The following is a 19,462-nucleotide window of genomic DNA, read 5'->3' on the forward strand; positions in this document are numbered from 1 at the left end:
TCAGCCTTTTTGTATTTTAGTCTGTGAATATGGTGTTTGATGTCCTTGTAATCTGGTGAAGGAGACAGCCCATTTTTACCATGTAGTTTATTAGTTCTGATTGGATTAATTAATTTTTCACAACTTAAAAGTTTCTTAAGGTATTTGCAAGTATAATAGTCTGTTTTTCTTTTTGTTCCATTAAGATTCCATCTTTCATTTGAAAACATGTGGGGAGTTTTATCCTCCTCTTAAAAATTTCTTTAATATTTGTGAGGTTCATTTAATTGATAGTTGTCCAATAAATCCTTAGCATACTTATGATTCTCACTATGAATTTGTTTTGTTTGGTCCTGCTTCTCATTGTGAATTTGTTTTGCTTTGTGTGCTCACTGACTTTCATATATGAACCAGACGTCTTCTTCCTTGGGTGTATGATATTTTCTCCAAGGAGTTAAATGATCCTTTTGTGTCAGCTTACAATTAATATCCTCCTGAGTGTGTTTCTTTCTATTTTAGTCCCTGCTCTCTCCCTCCCTCCCTCCCTCCCTCCCTCCCTCCCTCCCTCCCTCCCTCCCTCCCTCCCTCCCTCCCCCCCCCTCTCTCTCCCTCTCCCCCCCCCCCTCTCCCCCCTCCATCCCTCTCCCTCTCCCTTCCTCCTCCCACCCCCCACCCCACCCCCAGGTAACTACCTAGCTCCCTACCTTCCTATGTACCTATCTATCTATGCTGTGTATGATGATGTCCATGTCGTTTTTCTTCCTGGCTAGACATCTACATCTATACTTTGCAAACCACCATGAAGTGCATGACAGAGGGTACATCCTATTGCACCAGTTATTACAGTTTCTTTCCATTTCATTGACATATGGAGTGCGGGAAGAATGATTGTTTGAATGCCTCTGTGCATGCTGTAATTATTCTAATCTTGTCCTCACACTCTCTATGTGAGCAATATGTAGAGGATTGTGGTATATTCCTAGAGTCATCATTTAAAGCTAGTTCATGAAACTTTATTAATAGACTTTCTTGGGACATCGTACATCTATCTTCAAGAATCTGCTGGTTCAGTTTTGTCAGTATCTCTGGGAGACTCTCCCATGGATCAAACAAACCTATGACCATTCATGTTGTCCTTCTCTGAATACATTCAATTCTGTTGTTAGTCCTATTTGGCATAGGTCTCACACACTTGAGCACTATTATAGAACCAGTCACATGAGTGATTTTGAGCAATCTCCTTTGCAGACTGATTGCACTTCCCCGGTATTTTACCAATAAACTGAAGTCTACTAGCTGCTTTGCCTTGCGACAGTGGATACAGCGATTCCTGTCAGATCACCGAAGTTAAGCACTGTCGGGTGTGGCCGACACTTGAATGGGTGACCATCGAAGCCGCCATGTGCTGTTGCCATTTTTTGGGGTGCACTCAGCCTCATGATGCCAATTGAGGAGCTACTCGACTGAATAGTAACGGCTCCCGTCAAAGAAAACCATCATGACAACCGGGAGAGCGGTGTGCTGACCACATGCTCCTCCTATCTGCATCCTCAGCTGAGGATGACACTGTGGTCAGATGGTCCTGATGGGTCAAATGTGGCCTGAAAATGGAGTGCTACCACCTGCTTTATCCACAACTGAGACTATGTGATCATTTCATTCCATATACCTTCAATGTGTTACACTCAGGTATTGTATGATTTGATCAGTTCTAACTGTGACTCACTGATACTGTAATTGTAGGATACTTCATTTTTTCATTTTCTGAAGTGCAAAATGTTACATTCTCGAACATTTAAAGCAAGTTTCCAATCTTTGTGCCACTTTGAAATCTTATCAAGATCTGACTGAACATTTATGCAACTTCTTTCAGACAGTACTTCATAATAGATAATTACATCATCTGCAAAAGTCTGACATTACTGTTAATATTGTGCTCGAGGTCATTAATGTACACCATATACAGCAAGGGTTCCAACAGACTTCCTGGAGGCACATCCAGTGTTACTTCTGCATTTGATGATGACTCTTCATCCAACATAACATTCTGTTTTGATGCCCCATATGATCATACTTTTGACTATAAGTGTAGGTTTGGCACTGAGTCAGATGCCTTTCAGAAATTAAAAATACTGCAAAATTGTGTGGACATTGTTGAAGATTATATTTCTCAGGTAATTCAATAAGTTGTTTTCCAATTTAGTTGACCCTTTTATGCACCATGTAGAACTCAACAATATTCGTATACTTTGGTTTCCATCCAACTTTTGCATTAAAATCACTCAGTGAGATTTTTGTGTCATGATTCAGGATCTTCACTATTCTGGTACCTGCTGTACTCTAGAATTAATATGGTGTTTTTTTTTTAAAGTCCTTATGATTTTTGTCACTGTTGGGCCTTAGATCTTAATAAAACTACAGTATGTGTTTTTCTTCACACGGTGCATTGTTATCAAATAGGATGTGTCATTTATGGGTTCAAAGTTTGAGACACATCTAAGGATTTTGTTGTTGACAACAAAGGATGTGCTGGAACACTGGATGTCCTTCATAACTCTCTTGTGGGATTTGCTCTTAAAGAATCAGTATCCATCTGATTTAAAAATTTCTTTATCTGTAAAAAGAGTTTCCTCCAATACTATTACTAAAATTTAATTTTACTGGAGAACTTTAGTCAGTTTTTTCATCTTCACAGTTCATACTAATGAGCTTGTGTGATGTTTTGTTAAGATCATCCTAGATTTGTGTTTAAGTGTATGAGACATTTTGGGACTTCCAAGACGTTCTGTCTTGTCTTTAGCATGATGTCACTCCCATCCGTTACACCCTCCAGAATCTGAACAGGACGCTTGCGTTGCATTTCAGTGACCAGAGAATTATCATATGGGGTACTAATTTGATTTCATTGTGCCATTACGCTCTTTTATCTTGAGTTTGTTTGGTAGTAATTACTCACACCTAACACAACCCAGTGCTGTCAGTCCTGGATTGCCTTGATTTTGACATCTACATTGCACCTTCTTTTATATGAGCTTACGTTCAACAACAGCATTACTGGGTTTTTCATTCCAGCTTGCAATACCCCTGGCAGAGTAATTACAATAATAATTATAATTATTATTACTGCCGTTACTAAACTGTAATCTTGTGATTGCACTAATTTAATTAACATCCTCAGTGGTATATGCATTCTTGCTTTGCCGCATGGTGATACTCATGTGAAAACTCAGTCTTGTGGCTTTGTTACTGGCTTCAAGCCCAAACTAACAATGTCTGCATCTTTTGTAGTTGCTGCAGTTGAATATTTGATCTGTGTACATAGTATAAGAAGCTAGAGAGTTTGGGACTGGATAGTATAAAAATCTGGCAGGGCATGTTGATACATGAACTGAATGGCAGCACAATAATGCTAGATAATTTACAGCAAATATCTTTTTAAGGTACTGAAGGATAATGTAACTAGAAAATGTGCCAGGCAAAAGAAATAACAGAAGAAAGAGGAAAATACAGATAGCAGATACAACTAAACAAAATTAAGCAAAAGAATGAGATCACTGAGTTTCTTGATTTTTATCAGAGAGTGATTTATAGGAGATTGGTTTCAAATTAAACTGCCATAATATTTTAATATCCTGAGACTTGGTAAAATACATTTAAGCCTATGGAAAGAGAATAAAATATCTACATATTCGTGGTTTAACTTTACAGGAAAATACCTGTTCAGAATGTAAATTTCTGGGGATATATATAGATGACGGACTTTCGTGGAATCAGCAAATAGATCATGTCTGTGTAAAATAACATCTAGTCTGTATTTACTAAAAAGATTAGTTCAATATCTAGATATTGAAGCAATAAAAATAGTGTATTTTGGGTTGGTGCATCCCCATCTATCTTAGGGAATTGTATCGTGGGGTGGGTGTAGCCAATACAATATAAGAAGGGTACTTGCATTGCAGAAAAGAGTAATAAGAACTATGGCAAAAGTAAGACCCAGAACTTCATGCAAAAACCTGTTTATTAATTTTAATATCATGGCTATCTATGCAGTATATATGTTTCAATCATTATTATTAGTGAAAAAAGACAAAAAAGTGACAAACAGAAATATGGAAATACATGATTACGATACAAGACACAAATCAGACTTTCATATGGTGAGTAGAAGATTGAATCTAACAATGAATACCCCATTCATTAAGGGAGCAATATTTTATAATTCTCTGTGAAACAACCTGAAACAGCTTTCTGGTAGAATTTTTGAAAATGAGTTGAAAAAATTGCTTATATTGAAGTGCCCATACAGTATGGTGCTGACATGATTTGACCTCAGGAATGCTATGTTAAATATACTTAAATGATCTTTTACTTAATAGCATGTAATCTATATATATTGTGTATCAATAATCTAAATGTAATTATTGTAACATTGCCCATGCATGTTAAATACATGTTTCGAGCTGTAAGATAAATAAATAAATAAAAAACAGTGTTCCATGGAAATCACAGATAGAAATATTCTGAATGATGCACAACAAAAGAAAACTTTAATACTGTGGTGGTCAACAATAAGACAAATAATTCATAATCATGTTCTTAATACCATGTATACATTGCACAGTGTAAAATTCACCATCAGGTTCTTAATATCAAGTATACATTCCACAGTGTAACTGAAGTACTTAAAGATAGATTAATGATAGCATTATTCAGTTAATTTATAAACTACTGAACTGTTCTATTGGGACTAATTGTTGCAAAATTTTCATTGCAGGTTGGCATAGTTGGTCGAACAGGAGCCGGAAAATCCTCCATTATTGCTGCACTTTTCAGGCTAGCTAACATAGAAGGAGAAATTATGATTGACAACATAGACACAGGTACTATAGGCCTCCATGATTTCCGCCCTAAAATCTCAGTCATTCCTCAGGAACCGGTGCTCTTCTCTGGATCTCTCCGTAAGAACTTGGATCCATTTGATGAATTTCCAGATGCTGAACTTTGGCAGGCTCTGGAAGCAGTAAGTTTTTGAACAGTGACTTACATGTCTGCTTTACACACTTACATTTACATTCTTAGAAAAATGTATTTCTTGTAGTTTTTGCTTTCTTGTAATTTATACAGTTGAAGAATTATTTTCAGAGTACTGTATAAGTGTCTGAAGTTGGAATATTTTTTCCTGGTTTCAAATGTGTAGCAATATTATAATCAAACAATGGAAAATCCAGCATGGAATGTAACAATATTATGAGAAGGAAAGTTGCTATTCACCAGAGATTCTGAGTCGCAGATAGGGACAGCAAAAAGACTCTCACAGTTATAACTTTCAGCCATTAAGGTCTTCGTCAACAATGCGCACACACACACACACACACACACACACACACACACACACACACACACACACACACACACACATATGCACGCACGCAACTCACACACACACATCTGCAGTCTCAGGCAACTGAAGCCACACTTATATTTGTGATTTAAAAGCTACCAACTTTATACTAGTAGACTGTACAGACAGATAGTAGTGCAATCTGAGGCTGCAATTTGTATTGCTAAACTGATTTTCCAATAGTATGATGACAACTATTATGCCTACCAAACTGTTCTGAACATATCACTATTGAAGAGAGAAGATAACAATTTGTCAAATATTAATATAGATGTTGTGTATAGATTTTGTTATTATCATTCAGGAACTGTGTAATGTGCATCTGAACCTTTATTGTAATTGTATCTGTTGTATAGGAAATTGTAATTTATGTAAATGTAAATGGCAGGTGAGCCAGAACACACCTACAAAATTTCAGAGGTTGTTCAGGGATACCTTCTAAGTATATGGGTAGATCATAGTATGGGCCGGTATTTATGGCTACGATGAAGAACAAATGCAGCAGTTACATCTATGTAAACTTTATTAGCCAACATAAATACATGCAACTGTTTTGGACCAAGACTCAGTTTGTACTACTGTCTGTCTGCACAGTCCAAAGATTGTTCCCTTCTTGTGGCATAAGGTGTCTGGAGACTGTGTTGAGATCAATACTTTCACAGATACCCCCCTCCCTCTCCGCTGCTGGGAGTGTGGAGCACTGTAGGTTATTGCTGTGCTGTGTCAAGTGCAAGGCTGGTGTAGGTTGTGGATGGTGCATGAGCAGACACAGTCAGACCATTTATCATGCGGCCTGCATCTTGCATGGGTTGTTGCTCTTTAGTGGCACCAAGTGCAGCAGTAAGTGAGAAGATGAAGGCACAGGTGCATTTGGCCAGCCGCGTCATTGCTGGTTTGTGAGCAGACACAGCTGGACTGTTTCTCGAATGATTGTTGTAATGGATGCATAGATTGTAGACATGGTACAGTGCCAGATGTTGCAATGAATGTCATGGGTGCTGTAGCATGACCTGGATAGCAAAGCTGGGGGAGATGGTAGATCAGCAGGAGATCGGTCATTGAGAGACAATTCTGCTGGTGGAGGAAGAAGCAGCAACATACTTTGGTTACCAGTAGTGCCAACCAAGGTCTCATACTCGGGATGTGGTGTATTCAGAACATCTTGTGGGGCACAGGCAGGTGTGAGGCAGGAGAGGGGGAGGTCATGGACTTGCCACAAAGCAAGATGAGAAATGTTTGCAGCCCATGTTGGAGTATGGGTCAGTGTATGGCGGCTTCTGGGCTGCCCGAACCATGTCATCCCTCACTATGACAAATTCACATATAGACAGCTCTTCGTCTGTGAATACCTTGAGGGTTGTATTATGAGGAGCTGGAGCTGGCAAGTGCATCTTCTGAATGTGCTGACAGATGCACTGTATGAGTTCTGGTAGGTCCTGTTGATGTCCATCAGTAATAAGTTGTGCAAAGTCAGCTGGTAGAACTAGTGGTTCCCCATACACTCCCTGCTAGGGAGACATATAAGTCTTCCTTATATGAGGAGCAAATGCTGAAAACCCAGGGCAGCTTGGTCCACAAACAAGGGTGACAGATTAGGACCACCTTCATGCTCCTGTATCACATCCCCATAAGGTCATTGCTCTGTGGGTGATGCCCTGTTGTCTGTGTGTAGGTAATTCTGCAGAGCTAGCACAAGGCACTGAATAGATCCAACTTGAAATGGTGGCCCCAGTCAGTGGTGAACAACTCAGGTGCACCAAAATGAGTGATCTAGGTTTCCACTAAAGCACATGCAGCTGATTCAATGGTGATGTTACATAGGGGTGTTGTTTCAACCCAATGGGATGTTATGTCAGCGACCAGAAATAGATAAAGGAATCTCTCACAATCTGTGAGTGGTCCAATGACATCCAAGTGGATGTGACAGAATCTGGTCTTGAGAATCGGGAACCGTCTCAGTTGCAGTTGAGTATGGCCATTAGTTTTTGAATGCTGCAAGCAAGGCAGCTCTGTCTCCAGTGACAGCTGTCACACTTGACATCAGGCCACAAAAACCTGTCTGTCACTGATCATACCAATACTTTGATGCCCAGGTGGTTAATGTTGTGAAACATTTCTTGGTGCAAAGTGAGTAGAACTATGGACTGTGGTCTGTCTTGAGAAACATCACAGAGCAGTGTCATATTAGCAGAGAGCAAACTGCAACAGTCAGTCTCCAGTTTAGTAGCTTTATCATTGAGAAGATCTGTGATAATGGAATCTTTGTTTGCTCATCTTCCATAAGTCCATAATCACACCGCAAGGATATTGCACAGATTTGGAATGGATAGTCAGCGATGATGTTTCCGTACTGTGAATGTGGCACACATTAGTAGTACACTGTGCAATAAAGTCAAAGTGTCTGTACCACTGAGGGCTGAGACTTTGAGAGGAGTTTCTAATGGCAGCAACTGGTGGCTTGTGGTCAGTATGTATAGTTACCTGACATCCTTCAGTGTCTTCTTGAAAATGTTTCACAGCTGTGTACACTGTGAGAATCTTCCAGTCAAAGGCCAATCATTTAGACAAAGACTGTGAAAGTTTCCTCAAGAAGATCTGTGATGGTTGAAGTACTCTATCAAAATCTGCTGAAGTACTGCACCCATCACAGAGTCACTAACATCAGTGGTCATTGTGAAGTGAGCTTCTGGGTTAGAGAAACAGAGAGAGAGAAGGCATACACCAAGGTGTTCTTTGCTTTACAGAATGCCTCAGATATCTCCACTGTCCAGTCAGTTTTCCAATTACCCTGCTTTCTTTGCCTGACAAGCTGTCTGTAAGGGGAGACTGAAATTAAACAGCATACAGGAGCTGTCTGCAATAAAAATTGAGAATCCCAAGGAAATGATATAAGTCATAAGTTTTGGGAAGAGGCTAGTTTTTAACCATATCCATTCGTTCATTGGTTGGCTTAACGCCTGATGTATTAAGTGTTAAATAAGAATGTTAGTTCCGACTGACATAGCTGTGACTTGGCAATATTGATGATAACACCGCCCTGCTGCAGGATGGCTCAGAATTCTTCTAGGTGAAGTGTGTTCTCCTCTGAGTAATACAAGAAAAGCAAAATACCACCAAGGTAGGTTTAACAATATGGGAAGTAGCAGAGGAGACCATCAATGAACTCCGGCAATGTTTGCACAACATTCTTTAAGCCATGAGGTGTTATGATGGCAGTCTTGTATGTTGTCAGGGTGCATCAGAATCTTTAGATATGTGCAATTACAGCCAATGATGCTAAAGATTTGAAGTTTTGGGACAGGGTAGTCGTCATGGATTGTTCTTGAGCTTGGAACTCTTTACTCGCTACAAAGTCTTACTCTACCATCTTTTTTGGGAACAAGTTTAATTTGTGATGCCAAGGGTCTGTCAGATGGGCAGACAATACCTTATTGTAAATGTTTGTGAATAGTGTTTTTAGCTATTTGTAAATCTTCTGGACACAGTTGATGACATTTGTTTCTGATGGGAGGACCATCTGTTGTCTCACTACTATGCACTGTACCACTGTGCACTGCACGCCTCAGTGCAGGTGATGGCCAAGGCCAGTGCACTGTTTACTAACACTGCAGGTAGTGGCGTTGTTGTCTAGGAGTGGTGGTGGCTGTGGTGAGTGCTACACTGAGACCAGTGTTGACACTGGCACTGAGGAGGAGATGACCACTGAAATATGCTCACTATTTTTATATACTTGAATTTAGCATATTTCGTGACAGTATTCAGTTTTCCGTGGATGTTTATAGGATTATATTTGACTTTTTTGTGTTGGCTTCAGTCGTCTAGTGAAAGTATGATTCCATAATGCTGTTTTGTCAGCTGCAGAAATGTCCTGGTTCAGTGCATTTGCCTCATTTTTGGTGCTTCAAATACCATTTTTCCGAATGTGCTTCCTTCTTGATATTTATATAAAAAAGTAGTAGAATAACTCATTTTTGCTGGTCACTTGCAAATTATTATAATGGGGACCTATACATTGTTCCACCATCACACACCAAGTGTTTACTGCTGACTGACTACAGTCAAAGATGACTCCAGCGTCAAAGACATTTCACACAACACACAAGCTTCCACTTGTAACCAGTCTCTTTGATATTATTCGTCACATCTACTAATATTAATCAATATGCTGTCACTCTCAAACATATAAGCAAATTAGCATAAAATAAGGCAAATTACAATTCACAAAAAATATTCTGACAAAAATATAAGAAAACATTTACAACCTCCCTCATTAGATTTGGTATCGACAAATCCGGTAGAAAATAACACATCTCCCAGATCCATTACACCACCTCATCTGTGGCAGCTGGTTTGAAATGATTGTTTATGTCCAGTGTCTGTGAATGTTGTGAAAGAATGCCTATGAAGTCCAGGCCCATAGGTGCGAGAGTAGTGCACAATGCGGGATGTTGTCCCGTTTGACACAACTGATCATTGTGAAGTGAGCTCACGTATATGTATGCATGCTGCTGCAAGTTCAGCTTACAAAAGGCTGATGCAGTGGTAGAGGTCAGAATTTTCATTGTGAGGTAAACGTGCTTCCATGAAGTGGTCAATGAATTGCTGTTGATTGGAGAGAAGCACCCTTGAACCCAAGCTCCAGTACAGTGGTTCATTAACACCACGTGCACTATGTCGGTTGAAAGATTGTGGTGGCATAGGAAGCCCATATCAACAGTAGGCATGCACATGTCTATGACATAAAATGTTCAGGTGCATTGTAAATCCTCTGTAAGCTGAATGGTGTGTGGTGCCATGGATAGAGATTTCCACATCATCTGCTGAGTGTAGACTAATAGTCAATGATGGTTCAAAAGTGGGCATGCTGTCATAGGGCAGGCAATTGATATCAGAGCCCACATCCACAAGGAAGAATTGTTTTAATTGTTTTGTAGGTATGCCTTGAATGAAGAGGCATCTGCCACAAGTACCGTAGAAGTGACATGAGCCTGTGCACAATATGAGACTGATAGACAACTATGTTGTGTTGAATAGGCTGAAGTGCCTATTTCAGCCCTCTGAAGGCATTGCATACTCAAATGGTTTTCAAAATTTTTGAACTGTCTGCTCAGGGTAGCATGAAATCAGCATAACAATGGTTGTGAAGAGGTCATGTCACTGGGTATGTCCTTTCCTGTGATGGTGGTGGTGTGTTCTTGCTGCAGCATGTTGGAGCCAGAGGGCGAGGTGTGACATCACTGTCAGTTTACATTGAGCTGGCTCAGCTGGCAGTAGTTGGCATTGAAGAGAGTAACACCCCTGTGTTGCCTGGTGTGTCATCAACCTGGTTGTTTATCAATTGATGGTGACAGATATTGGAGAACATACAGTCAACAAACATGAATCGTATGTCAAGGGGTTCAGATTCATGTGTAATGATCACTAGTAGTAGTTCTGTTGGTAGTTTAACCACCCATAGTGTCCATAATTCCATGTCTGTCATGAGGGCATGGTCAATGGTAGCAAGGAGACATTGCCAGAGATGTGATGGAGTGTTGTTGTGCAGTTGTTGATTGTACACAGCCTCCAGCACTTATCATTCAGGGATACATGAAAGGCACTGCAGGAGTGTGAATGTCACTGCCTTGTATTTGTTCATTTGAGGTGTCAACACTATGACGCCAGTGATGACTTCTGCTTGACATCCTGGATGGTAGAGTAAACTGATGTGTCTAGTACCATCGTTGAGGAATCCTGTTGCTGTAAAAATTTTGTCAATCATTGTGAACTACAAGATGGGACTGGCAACATCAAAAGGTGCGATTTAGGTGAAAACTAAGCTTCAGACATTAAGTGAAGGCCAAATTTCCAGTATTATCTCTTGTAGCTGACAAGGTGGCTGCTGACTGTGTATGAAGCCCTATTTGTTGTGGCAAATTGGAAAATGACTGGATGTTTGCATTTCATGATGTGAAAGATTTAGGAGGCACACAATTTGTGTTACACATATGTTGCACTCAGTTTCAATTGGGAGCACTGCCATAAAGGCACTGTCTTCGAAATCTGAAAGTAACTACTTAGTGTGAAGTAACATGACTGGCAATTGTTAATGTTGTAGGACATTGTGGGGCAGCATGCCAATGCTCATATTGCACATGCAATTCAGAATGCATGGATGATGCAAAAATGTCCCCACAAACACTCTGGAATCATTGCACACTGGTAACACTATTAATAGTGGTGCTGTACTCATGGTATGAGAATAGAGTCATAAGTGGTGGGAATTATTGATGTACTAAAAGTTTGATGATGTCAGTATGAATGAGTCTTAAGTCATTGGCACACTCAGTTTCCAGAACAGTTCACATAGTACATTGCAATCCTTTCATCATTGCAGAAGCAGCACACTGGCTGGAGCATTGTGTGACAGCCACACAGTTGTGATGAAAAATGGCAAAAATGTGAAGAATTGCATGTTTCATGACTGATGTGAGGTCACCAATGTGAGTAGATCATAGTACGGGCCAGTATTTGTGACTACCATAAATAACAAATGCAGTGGATGTATCTACGTACACTTTACTACCCAACATAAATACATGCAACTGGCTCAGACCAAGATACAGATCACACTACTCTCTCTCTCTGCATAGTACAAATCATCCCCTCCTCATGGTGGAGAGTATCCGGATACTGCATCAAGATCAATATTCCCACCAGTATTTTGGTGTAAGGAACCCACAGTCCCTGGCAGCTCATTACAGAGTAATAATGTAATAATGATTCATTCAGTTTGTTACCACAGTTGCCTTTGTTTGTGTGAAAATACCTTCACAAAACTGAAAAAGCCTGTAATATGTAAATATTGAAACGTGTTTAAATAAACCTTTTTTTTTAAGAGGAAGACCTTTTATTCATAAAGTGTACATTGGTTTGAAATATTGTTGTTATAGAATATGAGAAAATTGTTCAATGTTACTTTGGTAACAATACCAACAGAAACAAGCTACAAACGTATGGCAAAAATTTGATCGAGCATTGCTGAGACAATAATGTCCCTGTTGCTGTACACCATGGCTTAAGGTATGTGTGTACGTGCAGTGTGCAAGACTTGCACCCACTTGGTCTGTGTGGTAGTTTCTTGCTGTCATCCCAGCACAACCATTGTATTGCCAAATGACACCAACACTAGTCTGGAAATATTTTTATGAAGTGGCATAGCAATGAAGTACAATTCTTCATTTGCCTTAAATGATTAAAGATTTGTCTGCCATTTCTATAAAATAACAGAAGAGGAAGGGAACAGTTAATAAATTAAAAACTTAACAACAATTCATTCATAGTACACAATAAAAATAGAAAGTAGCTGATCTGCTGCCTGTTTGTCCACATAGTAGTCTACGTAATATGGCTTCATCTGCTTGTAGCCCTTGAAAGCAGACAAATTACCACGAAAAAAAGAGTCCTTCAACCTCAGTCTTCATCCTTTAGCACTGACTATTTGTAATGCATAAAAAGTGGTATGATCTGCAATTACAACATGATTTTTAAGCAGAGTTTCAACTTTTTAAGAAACTGCCAATGGTGGACAGGCTAAGATTTTTTATTTGCATTTTTAATTTAATATTTTGATTCTAAGTATCTTGAAATGGAGTAAGTCAAAGTTTTTCAGTCCTCATTCACTGTCTAGCTTTATTACTGAAAAAAATAGGAATAAAAAACCAGGCCTTGGTTAGTACAGAAACTGGTTATTTTGAGCGGTTTTAACAGTCAGGTGAAACTGGCATGGGAAAAAAAAACAGAGATAACTGCCATCTCCAATAGATACACAGACACACATCTCAAATAGACACACATTTGCACTGTTGTGCGCTATTTTCAGTGCAGTACAGACACAAAGCTAACTGGGACAAGAAACCAAATGAAATTCAATAACCCTGTGATGAGCCCCCAGAGACCATGGGTCCCTTACACCGAAATGTTCAGAAGGTATTCTTAAAATACCTTCAAATGTTTGTCGGTGGAGTTCTGGTTCATCTTGTATGTAAGCATAATTTTGATACATCCAACATCCATGGTGAACTTGTAGCCATATGGGCCCATTGAACATAGAATAAATAAATAAAATCAAATAAATAAGTGATGACCAACTGGAAGATAAGGAGGTGAATAAGGGAAGGAGAAATTACACCGCTCCTTCCCCAACCACACACACACACACACACACACACGAAACTTGAATTGTATGAGAAGTTACATCCCTTAAGTATGTTAACATTTATTTGTGATACACAACACAAATCTAAAGTGAAAAATTCCTTGGTGGGACCAGAACAGGATCCCATCACGAAAGAGGATCTTTTGAGACATGGAATACATTACAAAAGAGTGTCAGCTGTTCGGAACTAATCTGTACATAATCAAGAAAGGGGTAATTATTCTATAGTATACTATTTTCATTGTGTTGCTAGGAACTGTCTTTGTGAACTGGCTAAGGAGATGTAAGGCAATACTGACTTTTCCCATACTGCAAATCTTCATCAACGTACACACCTCAAACTTTGTAGCTCCCTGTTTCTGTTGCTGAGATGTTATGTACATTCTTTACATTGTTTTGGTCAGAACTAACCACTTTAAATACCAGTAATTGAGATTTGGCAACATTCACCTTGGTGGATTGGAAGTTCACTATTTTAATCATTTAGTTTGTTTGTCATGATGTTAAGAAAATTTGGGACACAGTGTTCCAGTTACCATCCCGAAGGCACACAGCTGATGATGCAACTGAAATGCAGAATGCACCACATGTTCTGTCAACATGTAGAAGTCCCTCATAACAAACCACTGACACAGCAATGCGTCAACCAGAACTGCAGTCCTTTGCCACCAGGCACGCAGACAGTCACTGGGACATTATTTATATGCACCAGGCAGAGGTTCAAGTCAACAACAGTAAGCAATGACCACTATGCTGCAAGACTGCTCCAGCATCTGCCAGACAGCCATCGTCATATCAGTCTTTCACTCGTATGTCAATATCCTGAGTTTGGGGTGCTGTGCTGCCCTGCTTCTGCACTGCTGCTTTGCTTTATGAACTTTAATCAGCCTGTGCCTGATGCCACTGTGGGGACCTTGACTGCCAGCTGCCATCTCAGCACATGATGTATCAGCACTAACAAGCCATCACACTGCCTCCTAGACAATGCACCACATTGCAGTGTCGCTTCACTGTGGGCCATGAGATTGGTGCTTAAGCGCACCTGTGGAATATGGATGCTGTGTGCAGATACCAGGCTGTGCCACTGGATAAGAGTGCATGCCTGCAACTGCTGTAGCTTGGGGAAATAAAGCATTTACATGCATGCCATCTGTCTTGCTGTAGCCAGCTTCTCATGCCGGATTCCCATAGATTTTGCCAACCCATCGAACCCATAGTTTTCAGGTTGGAAGAGACCCCCATTCCTAACAACTGAAGAATGGCTCTTCCACCCCTCCATAGTGGTCACTGCACCCCCAACCAACATGAGGCATGTCACTGTCCATTTTACTGAACTGCTATAATACTATGTTAACAACAAACTGTCACTATACTGCTAAATGCTGGTCATGATTAAGTCATGTAAATTTAATTGAGTAAATTAGAAAGATATCTGCTTTTGGTGCCATCTCAGTTATACTATGCAGATGCTGTTTATTTGTTGTCAGTAGCTTAATATTTACTTAATCACAATGGTATTTCTTGGACAAAATATGTACCAGTTTCTGTAAATACTGAGTTCTATTTATGGTACATTAATTCTTGTCATGCAGATTAACTATGAACACCATTACCTGGCCCATAGCTAACAGAAATTTTCAAAATCTGAATCCAGATCTTCAGATAATTTTAAAGAGAGTGGCTAAAGAGATACATTTTTAATTTTCTTTTGGACTGGTAGGGGTTCACAGTGGTTCAGGTGGCTGGCCAGTACTTAAATTCATGAGACAAAATGCCAAGTGACAGACACACCTTCAAGCAGAAAAAGTTATCACCGTGGTTTTGAAGCTGTTCAGTTTCTTTTTCAGAGAGGAAAGAGAGACAGGGTTGGGAAGAAAGAGCAAGTCTCTCAGATCCCAGGTTACGTGGCTAATGGGAGAGCCACTTCCCATTACTGAAGTTGGCACTGAGTTGGAAATGGAGATTAAAATGGTCTGAGCAATGAATAAGTATACATGTTCTTGCTGCTACCGTCTTCAACATGTTCCATATGAGAATGTTGTGTGTTGAAGGTGTAGCCAAATTTGTGACCAGCTGTACTGACTAATAACTTGGGGGCATCACACCAGTATATAATAAGAAACAAAACTTACATGTCAGTTGGTATCACATGTTGTCTCACAGGTTGCCACACTTCTGATGCTGTTTCACTGATATGGTGGGAATGGCTGGGGTGTAGAGAAGATTTCACAATGGAGTCGTTCTTGTAATAAGTAAAACAAATGAGCTGGAGAACCAGTTTGCATGTATGGGTTTACATTAAGGCATGTTTTAGTTTTCTCTATAGACTTCCCTGACCTGATGATAATTTCAGCCACTTTCACACCTTTAGCTCCAAGAAAACAAACACAGCACGTATTTCATAATTGGTGGGATTCTCAATCAGAGGAGGCATTTCAGATACTCACAAACAAATGTAAACAAATCAAACATTGGTGGAAATCATGTAAAAAATTAGATTAATGTACAGTTCATCTAGAAATAAAATTCCTGAGAAGAGTCTACTTGTTATATTTTTGTTTCAGAATGGTTTGTACTTAAAAGTGCCCCATATTTATTCATCAGAAACCTCTGTATTCACTTTTTGAATTCGTACTTTCACGTCACTACACATTTACTCTTAGAAGGTTTTTATTTCCATTCATAGTCATAAACATTCTCAAACACGCAGAGTGCCCCCCCCCTTTACACACACATATACACACACACACACACACACACACACACACACACACACAGATGTGTGCTTGGGTGTTTGAGTGTGTACCTGAACTGGAAAATGAGCAGTAGTGTGGTGTTCTGTGCATCATGAAACAATCAACTGCAGGTGAGTTATCTTTCTTCTGCCCTATTTAAAAATAATTTTCATGTACTCTGTGTTTCCTTGTATAGAGCTGGAAGGGCAGTTCTATATGCTGACTTTAAGATCTTCAATATGCCCCACTTTGTGGAAAGAAAAATTAATAATCTCTAGAAAATAAATAAAAAAATTAAAATAATTTGTTACTACTCACAACTTCTGCAAATTATTTGATTTCAACATTCCATAATAAAAGACCCATGTTACCTGTATGAAATGTGTGAATGTTTAATTGAAACAAGCTTTTACTCCTACAGCATTTAGATAACAACTGTTTCTTTATAATGATCTATTTGGTCATTTAAACCTTAAGCTAGCAGTAGCAGGCAGACAGCAGCTAGAAGCAACAGCAACTTCCCCCCTCCTCTAAATAATGACTTTTCTGCTAATTTTAGTATTTTAATTTAGTTTTTGTAAGTACAAGTACTACATATCACCATGTATTGAACTTTGGGGGCTGTGTAGCGGATGTCCACTTAAAAAGATTACTGCCATTACAGAAAAGAACAATATGATCTATATAAGGGGTAGTCATACAGGTTCATGTGTGGAAGTGTTTGTGAAGCACAGATACCTAATAATATATTCTTTATATATATTTAAATTAGTTATGGTTACCTACTAAGGAGACTGCCTACACTACGCTTGTCCATCCTCTTTTAGAATACTGCTGCACGCTGTGGGATCCTTACCAGGTAGGACTGACAGAGTACACCGAAAAAGTTCAAAGAAAGGCAGCACGTTTTGTATTATTGCAAAATACGGGAGAGAGTGTCACAGAAATAATACAGGATTTGGGCTGGACACCATTAAAAGAAAGGCATTTTTCGTTGCCACAGAATCTTCTCACGAAATTCCAATCACCAACTTTTTCCTCTGAATTCGAAAATATTTTGTTGACACCGACGTACATAGGGAAGAACGATCACCACAGTAAAATAAGGGAAATCAGAGCTCATACAGAAAGATATAGCTGTTCATTCTTTCCTCGCGCTATACGAGATTGGAATAATAGAGAACTGTGAAGGTGGTTCAATGAACCGTCTGCCAGGCACTTAAATGTGATTTGCAGAGTATCCATGTAGATGTAGATGTACATGTAGAGTCAACTAATGCAAGTTATCAAGTGCAGTGATGTAGGTTACATTATCCCAACAGCAGGACAAAATTTAACTATTTTCTGAAAAGAGAAACATTAAAAATGACAGACAGATGCTCATAAATCAATGGTTTGATTTGGTTTAAAAAAACTACCAAACTCTCTGAGAACATGTATGAGGAATGGTTTTAACAGAAAATTAAAATATTTCTTAATAATTTTTTTTACGTCCATTCGACCAATTTTAAGCCATAGATTGTCACATAAACTAGTAGCATATCAACTATAAAGTAAAAAATGTATAAAATAGATATAAAATGAAACAATTGCAGTATGATTTTGTAAGTATAATTATTGTCATACTATTATTTCTCATGTTTGCAAAACCAATTATTGTGGTTGCTCCATGATAAAAGATGTTAATAAATAAATAAATGGAAAGTTTATTATCAACATTCTTAAATCTAAATCCTGTCATTCAGTGCAATATTACTTTTATAACTTGTGTCTGTCTTTTGGAGCGACTTTTCATTTTCCTACCATGTGTAAATTTCTTCCTATTGCCTCTCTGCCTTTCTTACAATAGAAGATCTATGTAGGATGCTAAAAATTCGGTATCTCTCTTGCTCCAGCATATAAGTTCTATTAGTCTGCTCTATTTATTGCTGTTTTGGCATTGTAAATAATGCTTCTTTTTTTCTCATATAAGGTTAATATTAATACTCAGTATTCTCTGTATTTGCAGGTTGAACTGAAAGATGTAGTAAATGAAACACCAGCAGGGCTTAATTTTCAAGTGTCAGAGGGTGGATCTAATTTCAGTGTTGGCCAAAGGCAGCTGATTTGCTTAGCAAGAGCTGTTATTCGCAAAAACAAAATACTTGTTCTTGATGAAGCAACAGCTAATGTGGATCCTGTGTAAGTTCCTTCTGTTCATTGTGGATGCTTGTCACAAATTAGAAAATAAAAGATGGTTGCTTATTAACAGATGAATGATATATCCATTGGAAATTATTAACAAGGTTTCTTGAAATTACTGCAGTCAGACACCTTTTGTTTTGTTCTTCAATTTTTGTTATTGCATTACCAGTTTCAAACCACCTAGCAATTCATCATCAGATAATACATATGTATAATATGTACCATCTGATAATGAATTGCTAGGCAGTTCAAAACCAGTAAGGGGTCAGTAACAAAAGGTGATTGGTTGCATTAATTTCAAGAAGCTTTATTCATCATAGTCATAGTGATCCTCATCCATAATGGATAAAAGTTTTAATTATTAACAAGTTCTTGATAAGAACTGCATATAGAATAGTAATAATCTCAATTTGCTCATAATAACTTTACAGCCTCGGACATCATCACTTTTAAATGACCTTGAAAAGGAGATGGTTTTCAGTTCATCATATATTCTTATTATTCAGGTTTGAATTCTACTAGACCACACAGTGTACAACAAATGGCACTTCAGAGTTTTGCTTTAGCTTTGGTTTGTGCCTCATTCCCTCAGAATGGGCTCATTTCCTGTCATTAGTTGTTCCGATCTTCAGGGATTGTTTTTGTCCGGCCAACTACCCAGGTGTGAACTTTCTGCCTAATTTTGTTCAGGCAGGTATATCATGTTGTTTTATTCTTGCTTCTTTCAGGCATTCCTTTGTTGCACTGATTCACTTTACTGTCTCATTTATTTATTTATTTTATTTATTTATTTATTTCTTGTTCCGTAGATCCAGTTAGTGAGTCAATCATAAGGATATGGAACATGTCAAATTGTACAGGTTTCAATTTAAACTTACAATAAATACAAGGGCATTTCAATGGCAAATTGTACATAGTTTAAGTAAGACATACTATAAATACAGTAACAGATACAATGTCAGCTAG

General features: G+C 38.7%; 1 protein-coding gene across 3 annotated transcripts in view; it reads left to right on the top strand.

The window, feature by feature from the left end:
* The window catches only part of LOC124775037 (probable multidrug resistance-associated protein lethal(2)03659), a 462,866-nt gene that overhangs the window by 372,306 nt on the left and 71,098 nt on the right, over window positions 1–19,462 (top strand). For all 3 annotated transcript variants that reach the window (XM_047249814.1, XM_047249815.1, XM_047249813.1), the window contains exons 22-23: window positions 4,754–4,999; window positions 18,321–18,493. In XM_047249814.1, the coding sequence (XP_047105770.1) occupies window positions 4,754–4,999; window positions 18,321–18,493 (419 nt within the window). The remainder of the gene's footprint in view (window positions 1–4,753; window positions 5,000–18,320; window positions 18,494–19,462) is intronic.

Source organism: Schistocerca piceifrons, chromosome 2 (assembly GCF_021461385.2).
Source record: "Schistocerca piceifrons isolate TAMUIC-IGC-003096 chromosome 2, iqSchPice1.1, whole genome shotgun sequence".
NCBI lineage: Eukaryota > Metazoa > Arthropoda > Insecta > Orthoptera > Acrididae > Schistocerca > Schistocerca piceifrons.